The 22,242-nt window shown below is 40.2% G+C and overlaps 1 protein-coding gene across 3 annotated transcripts in view; it reads left to right on the top strand.

Annotated features, from left to right (window-relative positions):
• Positions 1 to 343: 343 nt before the first annotated feature.
• PPM1A (protein phosphatase, Mg2+/Mn2+ dependent 1A) overlaps positions 344 to 22,242 on the top strand; it is a 42,240-nt gene continuing 20,341 nt past the window's right edge. Inside the window, exons 1-2 of one of the 3 annotated variants that reach the window (XM_047735948.1) lie at positions 3,966 to 4,109; positions 4,811 to 4,899. Coding sequence is in view for 1 of the 3 variants with exons in the window: in XM_047735946.1 (XP_047591902.1) it covers positions 438 to 624 (187 nt within the window). In the remaining 2 variants the exon portion in view is untranslated. Of the gene's footprint in view, positions 625 to 3,965; positions 4,110 to 4,810; positions 4,900 to 22,242 lie in introns of those variants that run through there. The other 2 variants (XM_047735946.1, XM_047735947.1) reach the window with 2 other exon arrangements.

A 22,242-nucleotide genomic window follows, 5' to 3' on the forward strand; every position in this document is an offset into this window, starting at 1 on the left:
GTCATGTCCTTATCTACTACCAGCCTAGCATCCAATAACTATCTACTGAACAAGTGAATTTGCCTGAAAGGCAATGCACCAACGTTGTGGGGCTGTCCATATACAGTTCTCTTGAGGTGAGACCTACTCTGAAGACTTCCTAGGACTTGGCCTGTGGTGTTCATGGTGACCCACATTTCTCCTAAAAGGTCCAGGAGGAGTCACAGGGACAATACAAGACTGCTAGTTCCCATCTGCTCCACCTGACAAAGCTGCCTCAGTGATGTCACACAGCACAGGATTTTCTAATCCTTTTCATTCTGTGACAGAACTTTAAAGACCTAAGTTTCTCGGTACCTTATATGGTTGGGGGGGGAGGGGAAGGATGGAGGGAAGAGGGCCAGGGTGGGGGGCACACCCCCCACCAACAAAATTAATTTGGGGCACTATCCACTGAAATGTACTACTTCAGGAGAAAGTGGGTTATTTGGACTAAGCTAGGGAAAAGTGAGAAGAGAAGAATGGGGAAAAGAAGGACAAAGGGGACTAAGAAAGAACAGAAGAAAGGGAGAAGAGTGATAAGGAGAAAAGAGAGAAGAGGAGGACATATGAAGAGGATATTTGGGAAAAAGACACGTGGAACAGGTAGTGAAGGTGGAGGAGGCAGGCAGAGTTGAAACTCTGTTCTGCTTGGCTCTGTGACTCTTGAGTAGTGACTGACTCAGTGTGAAAGGGTGGACGGCTCAGGTGAGGGGAATTCTCCAGTACTCCCTGGAGGGGTCACTTAAATTGTTGACATTTATTTTGAGAGGCCTAAGCCAGGCTGTCTCAAGGGTGACCCTCCTGGATTGATTCACAATAGCTATTTGGTAACAAGTAATGTAACCTTCACTTTTAACTGTGATTATCGAGGAAAAGAGGAGAGAGTATGGCTAACCAGATTAAGCTTCAGACTCCTCACCTCAGCCTCCTCCTCATGCCAGGCCTCCCAATTACTAAGCTGATAGCACACAGTTAAATTCAGGACTTGAAAGCAAATCTATCAGAAAATCCTCCTCCTCTTTGGTAATTGAAATGTAAACAGATTTCCAAAGCAGAGCACGATAGTTTTACAATATACCTGTAAGAATTACTAAAATACAATTATGAGAATATGTTCTCACTGAGGTTTCACAGAAATTCACTATGAACAACCCAAATACATGTAGGAGGCCCCCTGTAGTTCAAACAAAAAAAATTTTAACCCTCTTTTTTCAATGTCCTTTTCTCCTTTCTAAACAGTTGGGTTTTGTCTACAGCAAAACATTTCGGGAACATAATACTTAATATAATAATAAGGAAGGGAATGTTATAATATCAAGCATATTTATTCAGACAATATTAAGATAACTTCGTCCCAAACTTGAAAATGTTACCTTATAACCCACGAATTTCCTAGTTCATATCAAAATGCCCCCGCAAACTGTATCTAGAAAAGAGAAATAGTAGGAAGGTACAGCCTTATCAGTAGTCTGTGGCACACTGTGCGGCCTCCTTAAAAGTCTCTCTATGCTCTTATTTTCTATCCTTCTGCCTTTTCTGCTATAATTGACCCAGATTCTCTTACAAGTATAGCACAGAGAGACAAAGATATGGAAGCCTAAAGGAAGGAAGCAGAAAGATAAGCTAGTCCTTCAAGTTCTCTATTGTCCTCTACTGTCATTGGCTACCCAGGCTCTGCCTTAGGAATAAGAAAGTTTGCTTTCCAGGGGCACTTCAAAATAGTGGTTGCCACATGGGCTTTTTAATTTCACAATTGTAATGAGTCCACCAGCATGCTAATCATGCTGTTACTTGTCTTAAGTATTAAGGATTTCAATACGGCACAGTTTCAAAGATCTTTGATCTAATTTCCCCCATTTTGGCAAGCATAAGGAGAAGTAATTAGGAAATGTGTCCTCAGATGATACTGGGATCAAGTGCATAAATGAATTTTATTTTCACGTTGTATAACTGGAAAAGATCCATCTTCCTCTTACTCTAAGAAATTCTAACGCCATAGATATTGGGTAGAGTGATTTTTGGGTGTCTTGAAGAATTGGCCAGCCAGTGACTGTTTGGTGAAACTATTTTATCCTGTTGTCAGATTCCAGGCCTGAATGTGAAAGGAACAGAATCTTCCCAAAACAGTCATGCAGAAAAAATTGGAGATGGCTTTCACAGCTTCAAAAACAGCTAAGTGTTCGCTGAATGACAGAAAGAATAAACAGATTGCTTTTGATCTAAGAGTTGGGGCAACAAAGTGCTTTTAGGATATACAAAGTAACAGGGTATAAATTGCTACAGTGAGTTCCTGAGATTAAAATAGAGAGGCCTCATCGCAAGTTTACCTCTTTATTGGCCAGAACCCAACTTGACTAATATTTTCAGGTGTTCTTTTTAAATTACTTGCCTCCTACACTGAACTATTTGGGTTTTTCTTTATATATACGCGACCATTTTTTAAAACACGGATTTTTCTTTTAAATTTCTTTTGCAGCCAGTGTGGTATAGGTCAAATCCGTGAACAGGTTAAGTCTCTGACGAGAGAGGGAAAGACACCCCAGCCAATGGGAAATCGTGCTGGTGATGTACTGCTCCCGGTTCAGATTCATTGGTCGCCTAGGGTTGTCATTCTATCCCGGCGTCTGCAAACAGCGTGGGTCGGTTTTCTGTAGTCCAGCTAGCTAAACTGGATTTTGGCCGCCTTCGTATGCAGTTTCAATTAGGTTCACTTGATCTCTAACTCTTAATAGGAGCAGCTGTTACGTTTCTGATTATTCTCAAGAAAAATCTTGCGTTCCTTAAACCTTGCAGGAGGTCGTTGGAGGTCCCCTGTGACAGAATCACGTGACTAACATGTGCAAATAAATACAATGTGGAATCCTATGAGCTACGAATGGAAAACGTGCCAGAAACTCAGAACATGTGCCCCGTGCGTGTATCAGTTGCACTCGCGTGTGGGTGGGTGGTGGTAGGGTGTTGCTGCCCTTCGGGACGAGAGGTGTGTGGTAGGGGCACCTGCGTGAAGCTCCCGGGGTCGCTGGCTAGGGTGGCTCCAGAGGCCTGGGGCCCCGGAAGAGAGGGGGTCTGGCGGCTGCCTGGTGCAACAGTGTGTTCTAGCCGCGGCAACTGGGCGGCAACTAGGCCGCAGCAGCGTCCGAGAGAGGTGGAAAGCACGGGGCCGGTCCTCCAGGTTCTGAGAACTGCGTCTTTGCAGGGAGTGGGGTGTGTATTTAAGACAAGTGGAAGCGCCGGGGCGGGAGGAGCCGACGCCCTAGGGGGAGCTCCCGAGTCCTGGCTCGACAGATTGCCGAGTTTGGAGAAGCTCTCGAGGTCCGGGCCTCCTTACAACTCACGCACCCTGTCCAGCCCCCGGGCCGGGGGCATAAAAGCTCCAGTCCCGGTTCCGATCCGGGATTCGGATGCTCCCTTCGGCCTCGGCCTTGGGCCGAGGGGGCTGCGGCGAGAGAAACTGGGTAGGGCAGTGATGTCATCTGCGGCTGCCCCTCCCCCGCCTGCTGGCCCTCGCCGCAGTTCCTGCCCAACGACATCCGGGTCTCTGCAGCTGCTCCGCCGCGCCGCAGCTGTAGCGGCCGCCGAGCCCGCTGGGCGGGGCGGACAGAGGAGTCGGGGAGGGGCCGCACGGCGCCTTCGTGAGCGCGACTGCGCGGGGACGCGCTCGAGGCGGCGGCGGCGGCGGCGCTAGGGGCGGGAGCGCGCGCGGGAGCGAGGGAGCAGTGGTCTCGGCGCCGGCCCGGCCCGCAGCTTCGGGTGCTCGGGCGGCTGCAGCGCCGGAACGGGTGGTTGGGGAGGGGGGGTGGGGGGGCGCCAGGCAGGTGGGGCGCGAAAGCGATGAGTCTTCGGCTCTTCCTCCTCCTCCTCCGGGACCCGCTCTCCGCCTCCCGCTCCAACGCCCGGATGATCTGAGCCGCGAGGGCGCCGAGAGCCGGGGGCCCGGACGCAGCCCGGCTCCTCCCCTCCTCCGCCCCCTCCCCCGGCCTGACCTGGCCGGCAGCCGCCGCGGTGACCCCCTTCCAGCCCCCTCCCCGGCCGCCGTCGCCGCCGCTGCCTTGGCCGACCAGGGACCTGCCCGCCCGCGGCTGCTCCGGGTAAGCGCGACGCTCGGGCCGAGGGCGGGCGGGCGGGCGGGCCTGCGCGGCGGCGGTGGCGGCCAGGCCTGGGCCTGGGGCCTGTAAACAAGCCGGGCGTCTGCCCGGGCGCTCCCGGGAGGAGACACGACAACTCCACCCCCTGGCCCGGCCTCCTCCCCGAAGCCGGGCGGCGGGCCGCAAGGGGTTAACGCTCAGCGAGGGCGGTGGCGGCGGGGAGGCGGGGGCGGGGTGTTGGTGGCGGCAGCGGCGCGGGGAGGGGGCGCGACCCTCCCGCCGCCGACGCCGGGCGAGTGTGTGTGGCGGTGGCGCGGGCGAGGGCCCCAGAGCAGCCTGGCCCGAGAACGGCGGGCGGAACTTTTCCCGAGCGAGGAGTGGGGCGTCGCGGCGCCCCTTCCCGCAGGGCCGCCCAGGGCTCCAACCCCTGGGAGGGAGGCCTGGAGGAAGAAGGGGGTAGGCTTCCTTTGGACCGGACTTGGCCTCGAGGCTCCAAATTCTGGAGGATTTGCTTCAGGGGTCTAAGCTGAGAGTGAGGCTCCTTAAGAACTCAAGTCGATGATACCTCCAGTTCATTCATTATTAAGGCATCGAACAAATCCATTGAAGTAAATCACACTGATTTCTTGTATTTTAACTGTGTGAATTGTGTGATGAAGTTCTTAGAGTTTGGTGGTTGAGGTATGGTTCTGTTCTGCTTGTAGATTTAAGTATTCTCTTGAAAGACAGCTGGCTGTGGAGAACCTTTTACCAACCGCAGTTTAGATACGTTTTGAAAATTTCATCACCTGAGGTATTTTCCCTTCTCCCTTCTCAAGCACCGCATGGTACTTACAAATCCACAAAGGTCATACTTAAGTTGTCCAAGCCAAGAAATACATGCGCCGCCCCCATCCCCACCCCTGAATTTTCTGCAAGTTGCACTAATGAGCGTAATGAATTTTAAGAAGGGATTGAAAGAGTGATGGGAGGTGTGAAAATCAATGGGATATAGGTATTACTTTTCCAGAGTAGGTGATTTTGACATTGTTGAAAGAAATTAAAAAAATTTCAAAAATTGTTCTGGAGGAAGAGGCTTAATCTTTTCAGACTTGCATGGTGGGATTTTAAACACAATCAGTTTTTAGATGCAAAGAGCTCTGAAAAGTAAGGGGGTATTTATTTATTTAAATGGTACTCTGCTGAGCCATAGGGGTTCCAGAGCTCATAGGAGTTCGCAGGGCTTACTTGCCAATTCCTCTTCAACTGGAACAATTTCACTATTATAACTTTTATATTTTTTACATATTGGGTCTTTTACAAATACTGTATTTCTGTAACACTTTACAGATTAGAAAATTGATTAGGAAGGTGGTGACCCACCCCACTGCCTATTTTCTAATCATAGATGTTACCCTTGATTTAATGTTTCTTTGTCAGTAAATAAGTTGAAGCACAAAGTAACATTCCTTGCCTGATGTTGTAGTTCTGTTCTTATGTGTGACTCTTGTATATCTGAATAAACATTGAATCATGTAGAGATGATTACTTTTAAGCTGCAAGTTGCTGCAGTGACACATTATTGAAACTAATGAGAAGTGTACATGGAAGTTACTGAAGACGTTTTTGATTTGATATCAAACATTTTTCACATTAGTGAAGTAATTTGTTATGGGAGAGGTATGTAAGAGCAGGAAGTTTGGCTAGCTACCTCAGTATATATTTGCAAAGTAACAGGGTTGAATGCTAGTCATTAAAATGTCTTTTTTAGGGGCACCTGAGTGGCTCAGTTGGTTAAGCTTCTGACTCTTGGTCTCAGCTCAGGTCTTGATGCCGGGGTTGTGAGTTCAAGCCCCTCCTTGGAGGCTATGCTGGGCTTGGAGCCTGCTTTAAAAAAGTGTTTTTTTCTTTTTTGGTGGAAATTTACATAAATTTCTTTAGACATTTTTTTTTTTTAAACACAGGTTGTATCTTTTTATATTTCGGTTTGAAGGGCTAGAGTGATGACCATAATTACAGTATAACCTGTTGAAGGGAACATTGTACTCGGAGATAAGAATTGTTTAATCATGGCTGTGCTCCAAAATATCTGTGTCCATGGACAAGTCCTTTTTAACCGTTTGAGTCTCAGTTTACAAATCAGTAAAGCATAGTGGTATACTGTATTATCAAATGCCTGGCCAGTTACTAAATTTTCTTAATCAGTTAACACTGTCTATTCAGTATGCCTTGACCAAATGCCAAGTATATGTCAGGCACTTAGATGTTTCAGTATTCTAAATCTGCATGTTATTTAAAAGTAAGTGTCTTCCTTAAAAGAATTTTAAGTTGATAATTGATCTTTAGGGATGATACTCCTGTAGATAGGCTTTATTGATTTTTCTGTTGGGATTGGGAAGTCTAGAAAAACTCTTGGGAGGAAGAAGGATGGGGATTCCACAAGAAATAAAGGGTGGATGAAACTGCAGGTTTGAATAAGCACAGGACCCTTCGTAGTTTGATGTGAAGGGCATTATAAGAACACATTATGAAGATATTTCTGTGAGTTCAAGCTGGGTCTTGCTTATCTTGACTTGTTAATAAACCTTTGTCTGAAAATTTGTTTCCTAATGCCTAATTTTTTTCAAAGAACTCTATAGCAACATCATGTTGTTACATGGTAAACATTGCTAAGCAGTTACCAAAAACTTAAAACAGTCTTTGAATTTGTTCACATTATACTTACACTATTATAGTAGCTAATAGAATGTGTAGCTGATTTTGGCTCAGCTGTGAATGCTGATTTATTTAATAATTTAAAACTGAAGACTGACATATGCCCACAGGGAGCTTGTTGTCCCTGAAATGCTCACCCATGAGAGCTGAATTAATTTCTTAAAGTGTAAGTCTGTGATAATTAGAGGGTGATATTTTGATGACCTCCCTCCCATGATTATCTAACTCTTGCCTGGGCACCTGACTCTTGAGTGGTACTGTAAAATAATCTAAGGATTACTTTACATCCTTAGATCAAAGAAGGGAGGCAGCCAAGTAAGAAAGTCGGCTGAAGTGGAGTCCTATAAGAGTTAAACAAGAAGTGGGGCTCCTGGGTGGCTATGTCAGTTAAGGGTCTGCCTTCTGCTCAGGTCATAATCCCAGGGTCCCAGGATAGAGTCCTACATGGGGCTCCCTGCTCAGTGGGGAGCCTGCTTCTCTCTCTCCCACTCCCCTGCTTGTGTTCCCTCTCTCACTGTGTCTCTCTCTGTCAAATAAATAAATAAAATCTTAAAAAAAAAAGTTAAGATAAAACAAGGTGTGGCCTGTGAAATATGTGGACCTTGGGTGAGGGGAAGGTGTGAGGTAACTAGGTAAAATTTGCACCCTCCTGTACCTTTGGTGGTAACTTTATGCCAGAATGTGTTCTTTCATTTCGAATAATGTTGGTGACAAATTTTTAAAATTCAGTTGCTTCATTTATTATTGCACTGTTAGCCAAGAAATTCCCTGAATTTCTAGCTGGGATTACTAACCACCCTTATATAAAAGAAGCTTGGGTTAAATTTATATAAAAATCAAAAGGTTGATTATATTCTTCTTTTGCTTTCTTTTTTTTTTTTTTTTAAGGTTTTATTTATTTATCTGACAGCGAGGGATCACAAGTAGGCAGAGAGGCAGGTAGAGAGAGAGAAGGGGGAGCAGGCTCCCTGCAGAGCGGAGAGCCCCCAGGGCTTGATCCCGAGCCCAAAGGCAGAGGCCTAACCCACTGAGCCACCCAGGAGCCCTCTTTTGCTCTCAAATGTACTTCATATTACGCAAATAACAATTTCATATTTTATTGAATCTACAGAATTTATTCCTTGATGATTTTGACCTTTGCATGTCCTAGCTATCTCTGTACTACCTAGATAATCTCTTTACCTAGCTTTTCTTTTGCTGAGGCAGGTAGGAGGAGCTAGAGAAAGGAAACGATTAAGAGAGGTGAGCTTCTGAATACCTTTATCTAAAATGTAATAGACTTTAGAATTTTTTTTAAAAACTGAGAGAAAAGTGCTAGATCTTAATGTGTATTAGTAAAGTAGACTACTGATACTGTGTTTATGAAATTAGAGGTGTCTTAAACATTCCTTGAACAATAAGGGAGGGAGCTTGAGTTTTTATAATTCTAAATATGTTTATTTGGAATCCATTGACCAAATTTATGTACTATTCGTATTTAGGATCTGGATTGAAAGAATTTTTGTAGGTGATATGATTTGAATTAAAATCCTATGAGAACAAACTACTTCTAGATACAGAATAAAGATATAGTGAAAGTGTATTTTTTTTTAAGGTTTTATTTACTTTTTCGACAGAGCGAGAGAGGGAACACAAGCAGGGGGAATGGGAGAGGGAGAAGCGGCTTCCCACGGAGCAGGGAGCCGGTATGGGGATCGATCTCAGGATGCTGGGATCATGACCAGAGCCGAAGGCAGACACTTAACGACGGAGCCACCTAGGCAACTGACCCACCCAGGCGCCCCAAAGTCACAGTGTATTAACCATTTGTCAGGCTTTAATTTTCCCCACAATCCTCTAAAGTATATGATGTTATTTCTCTATTACAAGTGAAGAAATATAGACTCAGAGAATCTAAGTTAACATGCCAAGATCAGAACTGTGTAGATATGAAGTTATTTTCAAAATATTCCTGAGTGAATTTTTCCCAAATAGAATATCCTTCTTGTTCCTAGGAATCAAAAATTGAGAATCTGAAGGTTAACACTAAGATTCAGATTCCTAGAATTAAAAGACACCTTATAAATTTATGTATAAATTAAGCCTTCCAATGTTTCAGTCTCTTCTGAAACATTCCAAAAAGATTTAAGAAGTTCCTGGAGTTCATTTTCTCATTCCCTAAAGTTTCCAAAGTCAGCAGAGCTAAACAGTTTTATGTCTTCAACTATCGTTGTTTAAATTGAGGAATGGAATCAATATTAAATTCTCAGATGGTTGATGTCCTTAATGAAGGACTAAGAGTAATGTTTCTAAGTACATACATTAAAGGCTTTAGAGAGGAGGTGATACAATTTCCTAGTGGGGTGATTTTGGACAAGCTCCTCGATTTCGCTAAGCCTCATATTTATCTGTCTTATGGGAAAGCCTTTCTCATAAGGTATTCTTTTTTTTTTTTTTTTTTAGATTTTATTTATTTATTGGAAACCGCATGAGAGGGGGAAGGATGAGAGAGAGAAGCAGACTCCCTGCTGAGTAGGGAGACCTTTGCAGGACTAGATCTTGAAACTCCAGAATCATGACCTGGGCCAAAGGCAGTTGCTTAATCAACTGAGCCACCCAGGCGCCCCTTATAAGGTATTCTTGAAGATTAAGTGAAATGATTGTGTAAAATACTTGACGTTTTCTACCATGAAGAAAGTACTAAATAAATAGTAGCTGCTTTTGAGTTTGTGAAATCTTGAGATACAGGAATAGAAACAACAGAGTGTGAGTCTTTGAGTACAGTTTTAGCAGTGAGCCTGGAAATCATACTGTCAGAGATTGGGTAGAGACTTTAGAAGTTACAAAGGTTGTAGGCATATAGAATTTATAAATAAAAGTTAAACATTAAGAGGTAGTGGAAGAGAAAGTTGAATTTGAGCAGCTTTATTTGACTGTATGAAGCTAGAGAGGTGATTGGTTTGTAGTTAATTGTTAGGTGGGAAGAGATGGTTAAATAGAGGATAAAGAGTAATAAAAGCAAAGGTGAATGTTCAGACTAGAATGATGAGTAAGTGAAGAAAGAGGGGGGTTGGTATTTTGAAGAGAAGTTACAGTTTGTGATTAGAAATGGGCAGGAAGATACTGTTATGGAAAAAAGGGAAGAGAAAGTAAGAAAACTAAATTGTAATTAATTCAGATCTTATAAAAAATAGTCTTTATATAGAAAGTATTAAGGCTTTACAGGTGGATCCTGTGTTACTTAAGTTTGAAAAATTGTATTAGAATAGTACAGATCTTAATCACTTCATACCCAGACCATTGGTTTTAGCACTCCAGCTGGTCTTTCCACTTTTATTTTGTACTGCATCTCCCTTCCCCATTCAATAAACCATCACAGACTCCTTCTAAAAAACTGTATCATATTATTTCTCTGCTTGATATACTTGTGATTCCCTTTTCATCTAGGATAAAGTTTAGAATACTTTGCTGGGGTTTTGACACTTTCCATAATTGAAGATTGATCTATTTCTCGCTCTCTTTTTTTTTTTTTAAGATTTTATTTATTTGACAGAGTTCACAAGCAGGCAGAGAGACAGGCAGAAAGAGAGGGGGGAAGCAGGCTCCCCGCCGAGCAGAGAGCCCAACTTGGGGCTCGATCCCAGGACCCTGAGATCATGACCTGAGCCAAAGGCAGAGGTTTAACCCACTGAGCCACCCAGGTGCCCCTCTCTCTTTTTTAAAAGTTTTGTTTATTTGCTTTGGGGAGAGTGAGGAGAGTGAGTGGGGGGAGGGGCAGAGGGAGAGGATTTCAAGCAGACAGGGGTGGGGGGGTGGGGGGGTGGGACTTAGTCTTGGGACCCATTAGATCAGGACCTGAACCAAAATCACAAGTTAGATGCTTAGCCTGCCGAGCCACCCAGGCGTCCCAGGACACATCAATTTCAACCAAACCAGTACACTTTGCCATCTCTGTGTGGAACATACCTTGTCCTTTTATCTCAGTGGATTGTTGTTCATGCTAATTGGTAGGTTGGAATCCTTGCCCTTCTTTTTCTAGCTTTTGCTTTCCCCTCTATCAAAGCTCATTTATAATATTTTTTCTTTCACAGTACCTTCTCTGATCTATAGTGTTTCATCTGTACTTCTATGGCAGTATCTATTGTATTACTTGTATGGCTTTAGTTGTATGCTTTATTGCTAGGTATTTGTGTTCTAATTATAACTGTGTGTTCAACTTATAAAATTCTGAAGGGGAAGATACAGTAGCTTTTTATTATCCTCAAAACTTACCACAGTGCCTTGTGGATAGTAGATACTCAGATATTTTGTAAATATTAGACAAAATCTACCTGCAAGTGGAAGTGATTGTTGTAGGAAGTGGTAGAAAAAGTTCAGAGCTTTCAGGTAGCAGACATTTCTGACTTTTCTTCCTGTATATTATTTTGGTTGAACCTGGATATTTAAGTGTGAAGATTAATACATATCAGAAATGTGGCAGAGTTCTTAATGCTGGTATAGAAAATTAGGTTGATTGATTCTAGACCTAAAGGTTTCACTTTAATTTCCAGTGTTTTCACTTTGAGGTTTAATAGGACATTCCATAGACTTTCATCTCTTTCCAGAGTTATGTTTGCAGATACTGTGAACTAGACAACCTTTTAAATGGGAGTTGTGGAGTCACAGAAATGAGACGTTGTATTAGTTAAAGAAGGGAGATATGCTCACCTGATTTCATTTGAACCAAAACAAGTATCTAATATATGAGTAGTCCATGTTCATATAAATCTTAAAGCTAAATTTTAAGCCGTATCAAATTGTTAAAACTGATTCCAGTATTTGGAAAATGCATGGTAAAATTTCCTTTGTTGACTTTTTAAATGGATAGTTTTATATGAGCAGTCTGGTTGCTGAGATCCATTTATTGGAGTATGATACTAATGAGGCCAGAATCATAAATTTGATTCTTTGTGCACCTTTTAAGTTTTTCTAGCCTTAACATTAGCTACTAACAATGACAGCTAACATTGAGCAGTAGGCCAGGTATTATTGTAGAAAAATTTTAATTACTGTCTCCTTAAATCTTCCTATCTCTATATATGAGATAGATACTATTAGTCTCCTTAAATCTTCCTATCTCTATATATGAGATAGATACTGTTACTACTTGGATCTTAGCAGATGAGGAAATTGAGACAAAGGTTAAGTTACTTATCTGAAGCTTCACAGCTGGTAATAGAAAGTGAACTCCAGTCCTTGGATTTTTCATTGTTATTATATATATGGAACACTGCAGTTTTATTGCTCCTGCTGAGAGAAACTATTGGCAGTTATGATGGTTTAGAAAATCTTTGGTTTTGAAGGTTATGACTACATTTCCATTGTACCCTGTGAGTGAATCTTGTGATTGAGTTGAGGTCTGAGGTGGAAGGGTATACTAAATTTGAAAAGTATGGTGTCATGTGTTATGTCCGTTCACTTTAGAACTTCTTACCAAGAACTATTAAATTTTGTAATATCAGAAAAATATAAGATATGGGCGTAATGCAGCTATTACCACAAGTCATAGACAGTTTTGCCTTAAGGCTTATTCGTTACTTTGCAACCCACTGACAACTGCTTTCATTGGTCCTTTATGCAAATTATATTCTTAGTGAATTTAAGAAGATGGTCTTAAATACAGGCTACCTAATTCGGCTTAAAATAGAATTTATACTATAAATGGAATACTTCAATATTAAGATTTATTAAAAATAAAGTGCTTGAAAGCAAGGATAGGGTTTTATTTGTTTTTAGTAGCTCATTGTTTAATCTTATAGTCTCCTTATTTTCTGATGAACACATGACAAAGAAAATTGAATGTGAACCAGAAGTATAGCAAATTATGAGAGCATAGGTCGTGGGTAATCTATTTTATATTTAACCTAGTTCTTTTTACTCATCTGTGATATGACCATTCATGCAGGAATATAGGTAAATGGGGTTTTTTTGGTGTGTATTTTGTTTTGAATCAGGCTGTATGTAGCTTAGTTATTTTGTTTAAAGAATATGTTGTTCAGAAACTATTGTGCTATTTTTAAGACTGTAATTCATCACTGATTTTGAATAAATGCCTTGGCTCCCCCCCCCCTTTTCTTAGCACTTCTCCTTTTCTTTAGCATGAGTGGTAGAAAATTGCATTTAATTTGATATCATGTCTACAGAAGTTACAGCTTCCTTTACCAAATTCCTTAAATGAAAATATTAATGATAAGGATAAGTAAGGAGTGGCTCTTCCGTTGTTTTTGTTGTTGTTGTTTTTATTTTACAAACAATTACAAAACTTACCAGGCTTTAGAAAACTATCTCTGTAGTATGTCATCATGCTTCAGAATTTAAATAGATGGTAAATAAAATTTTCACTTTTTATAAAGCAGTAGATTATTATCCTTGCTGAGAGTAAGGCTGTTCTGGATGTTAGGGGCTGATCTTAGAAGTGGCAGGTTTTTTCTGCTGTCAGCAGAAAACTTTCTGCTTAACACCCTCTGTTACTCCATATCTCATCTTCATTTTTCTCTGTGTAAATGCGTCCTGATGGTATAAGCAAGCACTATAACAACTAGTCAGCCATCTGGTGTGATCTTGTACTAGTTTGCTATAGTCAGTAGAATAAGGAGCTCCTTAAGTGCTTATGGGATCAATTCATTTTATATATAGTAAAACTCCCAGACTAAGTTAAAGATATTTTTGTCTAAAATACATTGAAAGTGGGTTTCCTAGCTCTCAGAAATTATTCCCAAATTACTTTATACCTTGCTTCCCATATAGAAAACACTTCAAGAAATTTACCCATTCATGACTATTGATTGGATGATCAGATGAATAAATAAATAGCTCAGGGAAAGAAAATGTATAGGCTCTAACTACATTGACTACTAGATGTAGTCAAACTACATCTTTCTCTTTTGTCATCTCTAATCTATCTTATGTGGCATTTTTCAGTAATGAGAGTATCAACTAATGATGTCAAGAAACTTTTTTTTTTTGATGTCAAGAAACTTTTAAGTCATTAATGAACACAGTCTGAAAATCAGATTTTTAATTGGTAAGCTGCACATTTGCTTTAGAGTCCAATGTTTTCTTACTAGAAATCAGTTATATTTCTGTAGAGATCTTAAATATTAGAACTATGCATTCTGTAGAATAACAAAATGGAAATAGTAGGTTAGAGTTAGTCTGCAGATCCTCTCCTATGGGAATACTTTTTCCTGGGTAGAAAAGAATTCCTGAGTCTGTTGACAAGAGAGAAGTCATGATGATGGCTATCATTTCCTTTGTCCTACTATCATTCCTTTGTCCTACTCTCCATACGCAAAGTAGTATGAATAGAAAAGACATGATTCCTTCCCTCATGAATCTGAAAATCTAAAATTGGAAGAATTCACAGGGTCTTATATACTGTGATAAGGGTGAAATACAGGATTCTGCGAGCTTATGACTAATGGTAGATCTATTTCCTGAGACAGGGAGCTGGGTAGGAGAAGTAGCAGGGAATTAAGAAACTTATTTTAGGTCATGTCATTTGAGATGTGGCTAATCAAGTACAGGAGGTAGAGAGATATATGTGTGTGTGTGTGTGTGTGTGTGCGCGTGTGTGTATGTGTGTGTGTATACATACATATATATATATATATATTCCCCCCCCCCCGCTTACTTTCCCAGTACCCTTTTCCATATACACAAAGCATCTCATCAAAACTTGTGGACTCATTTAATGAATCTGTTTTGGAAAAATGTTAGATTGTATGGACAGAAGTCTTTCTCTTAGGGGCAAATACTTCTTGATTTTTTTTTTTTTCCTAGCAGTGACATTTCATATGTGTAAAATACTTAAAACTGCTGCATATTTTGTTTTTGAATAAACCTTTTGTCATCTTAAATATTTAATAAGTTTTATTTTCCCCCTCTTTCAGGTTACCAGCATACATTTTAAAATGTGCTATCACGCAGGGGATTTTGTTTGTTTTAAGCAAAAGGAAAAAGAATGGACTGGCTAAGGGAGTTAGTTATTATTTTCTAGGTCAGTCTGAGTTTGAGTCCTCAAATATGCAAGGTTTAAAAAATAGCAAACTGGAAATTGAATCCACTTTTTTAGACAAGTTATTCAAAACAGAAATTTGAGGGGCCCCTGGATGGCTCAATGGGTTAAAGCCTCTGCCTTCCGCTCAGGTCATGATCCCAGGGTTCTGGGATCAAGCTCCAAATCGGGCTTCTCTGCTTCCACCTTTCTCTGCCTACTTGTGATCTCTGTCTCTCAAATAAATAAATAAAAATCTTTAAAAACAAAACAAAACCAAAAAAGCCCAGAAATTTGAAATAGTTAACAGATGAGGCAAATTGAGATTGTGAATACTGTAGAACATTCTTAGAAAACTTTAAAAACTAAATAGCTCTGTGCTTTCCACACCTTTTCAATGTTTTGCTCACACTGTAGTGGTTAGTGATAATAGGTCAGTATCTAATTTTTATAGTCAGTAGAACCCACCAACTAAATTGAGCTTAGTAATTTTTTTAAAATAATTTTATTTATTTGACAGACAGAGATCACAAGTAGGCAGAGGCAGGTAGAGAGGGTGTGGGGGAAGCAGGCTCCCTGCTGAGCAGAGAGCCCCATGTGGGGCTCCATCCCAGGACTCTGGGATCATGACCTGAGCTGAAGGCAGAGACTTTAACCCACTGAGCCACCCAAACACCCCTGAGCTTAAATATTTTTCAGGCAATTACGTCCTTCTGACTTTTTTTTTTTTTTGAAGATTTTATTTATTTATTGACAGAGAGAGCATGAGAGGGGAGAAGGTCAGAGGGAGAAACAGACTGGGGACTCGATCCCCAGACTCCGAAATCATGCATGACCTGAGCTGAAGGCAGTCACCCAACCAACTGAGCAACCCAGGCACCCTAAAGTTTAACTTTAAAAAAATTGTGCAGTACATACCTTTGTAAAAACTTAAGAAGACTACCTTATAGAGCATGTAATTCATATCACAGTACATGTCTAGAAGATATTGATACATTAAACATGAAGGAAACATCAAAAGTGGCAAGCTCTGTCTACGCTTAGTATATGAAATTGAGGCTACTGCACAAGGGACTATGGTTTGGGTAGTTGTAAGTTTTTACCTAATTCAGCAAAGACAATTTTTGAATGATGTTTTGTAGAAAAAAATGACTTTTGTCGTGGACTTCATGGAAATACTATTTAGCATAGAAGAGCTGTATCTGACTTATTTTGGTTGGTTTGCTTGGTCGCTTTTGGTTTGCTTTTTGAAATTTCATTTTTGAGGTTTGAATTTAGGGCATTTAAATTTAGGTATTTTTTAACTCAGTAACAGTCTTTTGCATTATAATTCATTTGATTATTTGGAAGAAATATTTAATTTGAAGAGTGAAGTCAGTATTTGGTTGAAGCTACAAGGTGAAGAAATATTGGGCAGCGGAGGAAGTTTTCCAGTAATCTTTGAAAAAATTTAATACAGTATTTTATGTGTTGGACCATATATTCTGTAGTCATCTTTTAAAATCTTTTTATGGGGGCACTTGGGTGGCTCAGTCGTTAAGTGTCTGCCTTTGGCTCAGGTCACGATCTCGGGGTCCTGGAATCGAGCCCCACTTTGGGCTCCCTGCTTGGTATTCCCTCTCTCACTGTGGCTCTCTCTGTCAAATTAATAAAATCTTGAAAAAAGTAAAATCTTTTATGCAAAATAAAAATACAGAAAACCATAGCAGTCTTTTTAAATGACTTTATTGAGATATAACTCAACATAGTATAAAATTCATCCACTTTAAGTTTGCTTTTCAGTAATTTTTAGTGTGTTCATGGAATTGTGCAACCATTAACCACAATTTAATTTTAGAACATTTACATCACCTCCAGAGAAACCTTACACTCATTAGCAGTCATTCCCCATTCTCCTCTCCCCCAGCCCTTGTCAGCCACTCATCTACTTTCTGTCTCTATACATTTTTTTGATATTTCATATAAATGCAATCTAAATAACTTTTTGATCAGGTGATTTCTAGCCATTATAAACTTCTTGTGTATCTTATGAGATAACCAACGATGAATAATGTGCCTCCTTATATAGCTTAAATAATGGTTGTTTCCTCCTCCTCTGACCAGGAAAAATTAATTCAGTAATTGGAAGACTGTATCCAAATTTAGACCAAGAATCAGTCTCTTCACTTGTATTACAGGTTCAAAGAATATGTACCATTAGTCCTCATCCAGAAATGCCTTTTGAACTGTGGGTTGCTCATTAGTCCCTCAACTTCCCCTAAAGTGTTGCTCTAATAGCTAACCTTTCAAACTCAGGCTTGCATGAGTTAACGGAAATGTTTCACCTAGCAGCTGACTTGCCTGAACTCTACCTTCTTACTCTCCTAAACCCAAGGATGAGAAAGGCAAGAACAGGAAAATAGAAGAAAATTGATCAGGTTGGGGAGGTACAAAGTTCTCTAGGTGAGAACAGGAATAGAAATGGAGTAAAATTTGCAAGGAGACCGAATTTGCGAACAGAAGAATGAAACTTGGAGGTTGCTTAGGAGAGAATAAGACCTAGAGGGAAGAAAGAAAAGGCAGAGATGTTACCGTGTAGTAGAAGATAAGAATTTTTTTTTTTTTAATTCTCCGTTCTGAACTTCAAATTTTAGTCACAATGTCAGTGAAGGAGGTTTGGTACCCTTGACATAGTTTCTTTCCAGAACTTTGTATAGGAATTTTAAAGCTGAACTATAGTCATGTATTGTTTTTGGTGGGTGGGCGGGGTTTGAAGATCGTCAGGTTTGAACCAGGGTAGCATGGGAAACCCTTATCACCTTAGAATACTTTGGAAAAATCCCACAGATTTAAATAGCAATGAGGTTTTCAAATTGGAGGCGTAGAATCCTACCTATTCTGGTGCCTCCATACTCAGTGGACTACTTCAGGGATCTAGAATTAGCCAGGGAATGAGGGATGCCGCTGCCAAAGAAAATCTAATTCAATTTGATAGATTGGGGCCTTCTGATTGGACTAGAATTGTTAGTGGGATTTTAAGTACAATCAGTAAAAGTGCCAACTCAAAATTTGTGAGAAGGGTAATGTAAACTAATGGGAACTGTTTGTACTTGTATTTTATATCTTGGATGATAGGTTTAAAACACCATAATCAGTCCCTTATCAGAAACATTGCCTATAATATTTTGTATATAACTTTCTAAAGGAGCAGGTGATGAAGATAATTTCTTTAGAACAATGAGATTCGTTATTTAACATTTAAAATATCATGTGACTTAAGTGAATGTTTTTAGTATTGGAACCCAAGTTTACAAAATTTGTTTTTCGTTTGTTTGGTTTTTTAATAATAAGTATTTCTATTCAAAAGAACTTTATAGGGGCATTGGAGTGGCTCAGTCAGTTAAGTGTCTGCCTTCAGATCAGGTCATGATCCCAGGGTTCTGGGATCCAGCCCCTTATTGGGTTCTTTGCTCAGTGGGGAGCCTGCTTCTCCCTCTGCTTGCCACTCCCCCTGCTGTGTGCTCTCTCACTTTCTCTGTCTCTGTCAAATAAATAAAATCTTAAAAAAAAAAAAAAAGAACTCTATATAAATCTTCATAACTTACAGGTTACTTATATTTGGAGAAGAAATTTAAGAGTAGTTGTTGAGGGGCGCCTGGGTGGCACAGTGGGTTAGGCCGCTGCCTTCGGCTCAGGTCATGATCCCAGAGTCCTGGGATCGAGTCCCGCATCGGGCTCGCTGCTCAGCAGGAAGCCTGCTTCCCTTCCTCTCTCTCTGCCTGCCTCTCTGCCTACTTGTGATCTCTCTCTCTGTCAAATAAATAAATAAATAATCTTTTAAAAAAAAAAAGAGTAGTTGTTGATTTAACTGACTCATCTATAAAATTGAGCTTTATTACAAGAATATTTAACTAGAGAAACCTGTGAAAATATTTTAGGCCTGAGGGAGATTAGAACAACATTCCAGAGGCCTTAGCCCTATGAGCTGCAAACTAATAGACCCCATAGGAAAGAAACATCTATCTACCTCTAACCAAAGATATACAAATTTAAAGATTGCTATGATTTAGGCATATTTAGAAAATGAGATACCAGAGGAGCGTTTGTTAAATGAGATGAATCTGTACCTTATAGAATAAGATGCCATTGTTTCACCGGTGTTTTCTGATTCTCTCAGTGAAATAAATATGTAAAGAACTCTTGTACTACCAGAGCCATGTTCTAAGGAGTTGTCATCAGCAGAGAGATTAGTTAATAGTTCTTGGACTTTCAGAAGCACTGCAAAGTCCAACTCTTAACATTTCTTAGAGTTACTTCTGTGGACTATTGATGCTACTTAACTTGTTGGAGAATTTGATTTTCTTTTTCTCCTAACCCCCCTCATCCTTTGGTTCTAAGTTTTTTGTTTTTTTTTTAAGATTTTATTTATTTATTTGACAGAGAGATCACAAGCAGGCAGAGAGGCAGGCAGAGAGACAGGAGGAAGCAGGCTCCCTGCTGAGCAGAGAGCCCGATGCGGGGCTCGATCCCAGGACTCTGAGGTCATGACCTGAGCCGAAGGCAGTGGCTTAACCCACTGAGCCACCCAGGCGCCCCTTGGTTCTAAGTTTTTTGAAGTGAACATAATTTTATTTTTTTATTTCTTCAACTCAGTGAACTACATTTATTGCATTTATTTCTACTCTGTTGTCATCCTTTGAGATTTTAATATCAATGTTTTTAATTCTTAATTTCCAAAGGTGGCATTTAATTCTTTCCCAGTTTCCTCCGAAATAAATTTTTAAATAATTTCTTCTCATTTTCCGGGGGTGTGTGTATGTGTGTCTGTGTTTGTGTGAAAAATCTTGTTAAACATTTCATAGTTATTTTATATCTTGTATTTGTTGTTACTCCTATTCACTGCAGCTTGTATCCTTGTATATGTGGTGATTTTTTTTCCTATGTGCTGATATTTGATTAAACACAACATTCCTTCATCATCTGTATAACTCTATACAATTACTCATTTTGTAGCCTAAAGATTTCATTTTCTTTTTTATATTTAATACCTACTTTAATCAGCCAAATATTTCACTGTCCTTACTGTTCCTTGTATCTCACTCCTGGAATTACCTTTCTTCTTGCTAAGGTATGTCTTTTAGTAATCTTTTCAGGATGGCCTGTAATGTCTGTAATTTTTATCTGAAAGTATATTTTATACATTACTTTCTGTTTTTCTTAAGCAAATAAAGAATTCTTGGTTAATAGGTAACCCCCTGCTTCCTATTAGTACCTTCAGTATATTTCATTGTATTATGAAATTTGGATCTCTAAGAAGTCTGGTTTCTACCTGGTTGTTAGGCCTTTGTATATAATTTTTCTCTCTACCAGTTTTTAAAAAGATTCCTTTTCTGTGTCCTGTCACCACTATTTACTTGTGACCTTGGATAAGTTCTAAACAGACATAGTGAGATAGTATCATAGTGAGATTGTATGGGTTTGTAGCAGTGATTACGTTAATAGTTGTAAAATAATATGCAGGACAGAGCCCTGCTTGTGTGTGTGTGTGTGTGTGTGTGTGTGTGTTTTTAAGGTTTTATTTATTTATTTATTTGACCCAGCCAGAGAGGGAACGGGAGCTGGGGGAGTTGGAGAGGGAGAGGCAGGCTTCCTGCTTGAACAAGGAGCCTGATGCAGGCTCAATCCCAGGGACCCGAACTGAAGGCAGCTGCTTAAGGGCTGAGCCACCCAGGTGCCCCAGAGCCCTGTTTTTTAATCATGGAATAAATATTAGTATTTGTTCTACCATACTTGATATCTTGAGCACATTCCCCTATGCCTAGGTGTGCGTATGTTGTGCTATATAGAGGTACTCTTTGAAATATATTGTTGATCTAAAGATGCATTATCTTCAATTCCAGAAATAATTTAACTTTTATACTTTTCTTTGTTTTTTTTTTAAGATTTTATTTATTTATTTTTATTTCTTTCAGCATAACAGAATTCATTGTTTTTGCACCACACCCAATGCTCCATGCAATACGTGCCCTCCCTAATACCCTCCACCTGACTCCCCCAAACTCCCACCTCCCGCCCCAAGATTTTATTTTTAAGTAATCTCTACCCCCAATTTGGGATTCAAACATAAAACCCCAAGATCAAGAATCATACTTTCTACCCACTGAGCCAGCCAGGCACCCCTATATTTTAGAATATTGCTTTTCCAGTATTCCTTTTTAATCTCTGTGTTATTTTCTAGGCAGTTCCTAAGTATCATTTTTCAATTTACTAATTAACCCCTTGATTTATCCAGCTAGAATTCATGTGTCTCAGTTTTTATTTCTCAATATTTTTCTCATTTTCAGGTTCTCGCTGTCTCTAATAGCCACCTATTCTGGTTTGATTTCTAACTGTTTTAAATTTTTTTCCTCTTCAAGTCTATTATCTTTTTTAATTTTGGAAGGATCCAAAACACACATTTTATTTTCAGACTGTTGTTTTTCCTTCTAGTTTGAATTCCTACAATTGTTGATTTTGTTGGCTGTCCATCACAGTTTTTTTTTTTCCTCATGTGTTTTGGACTTCGGTTTTGTGTTCTCTTACTAAATAGAGTTTCTTGTTTTGTTTTCTTTGTTTTTACCCTTCTTTTCCATGTTTTTGCATGTGTCTACATCTTGGCCCTGGGGTGCCCAGTCTGAAAGCGTGTCTTACATTGGAGGTGTGGTTCCTGACTCTGGATAAGATCAGGTTCAGGTTTATCGCTCCAAGAAAAGACACAAACCAAAAGAGTTATACTCTTCTGCTCACTGGGCACCTAATTTCATCTAAACGATAGCTCCAGGTTATGGTAATAAGTAGCTTTTTCCATCTCCTCTTTTTTTTTTTTTTTTTTTTTAAAGATTTTATTTATTTATTTAACAGAGATCACAAGCAGGCAGAGAGGCAGGCAGAGAGAGAGGAGGAAGCAGGCTCCCTACTGAGCAGAGAGCCCGATGCGGGGCTCATCCCAGGACTCTGAGATCACGACCCGAGCCGAAGGCAGCGGCTTAACCCACTGAGCCACCCAGGCGCCCCTCCATCTCCTTTTATAGGCAGCAGACCCCCTTCACCCCAGGCATGAGTTTCGGTGAGCTTGAGTTCTATCCCAGCTTTGCACAGGGCATTTTTAATTTCTGTTACTATCCCTGCAGGATGTAGACTCTTACCCATCTCTGTTAGTCGCATCCAGGAGGCTTGTATAGTTTTAGCTTCACAAAAAGCTTTGTATTTTAAGAGTTTATCTTTAGCAGGTGGTTTGGTCTTCTTAATTTTGTTTTATAGTCCATTTATTTTAAAAATACTTTTGGAATAGAAGGGCACTTCAGAATGTGAGTATAGAAAATTATTTAAATGGAAGTCAACATTTAAAATTAATGTGTGTCCTACATATCCTTTAGAAAGGTGGCAGTTTAGTCTCCCACCTATGAGAAG

The sequence above is a fragment of the Lutra lutra genome, chromosome 7, assembly GCF_902655055.1.
Source record: "Lutra lutra chromosome 7, mLutLut1.2, whole genome shotgun sequence".
NCBI classification, from domain to species: Eukaryota; Metazoa; Chordata; class Mammalia; order Carnivora; family Mustelidae; genus Lutra; species Lutra lutra.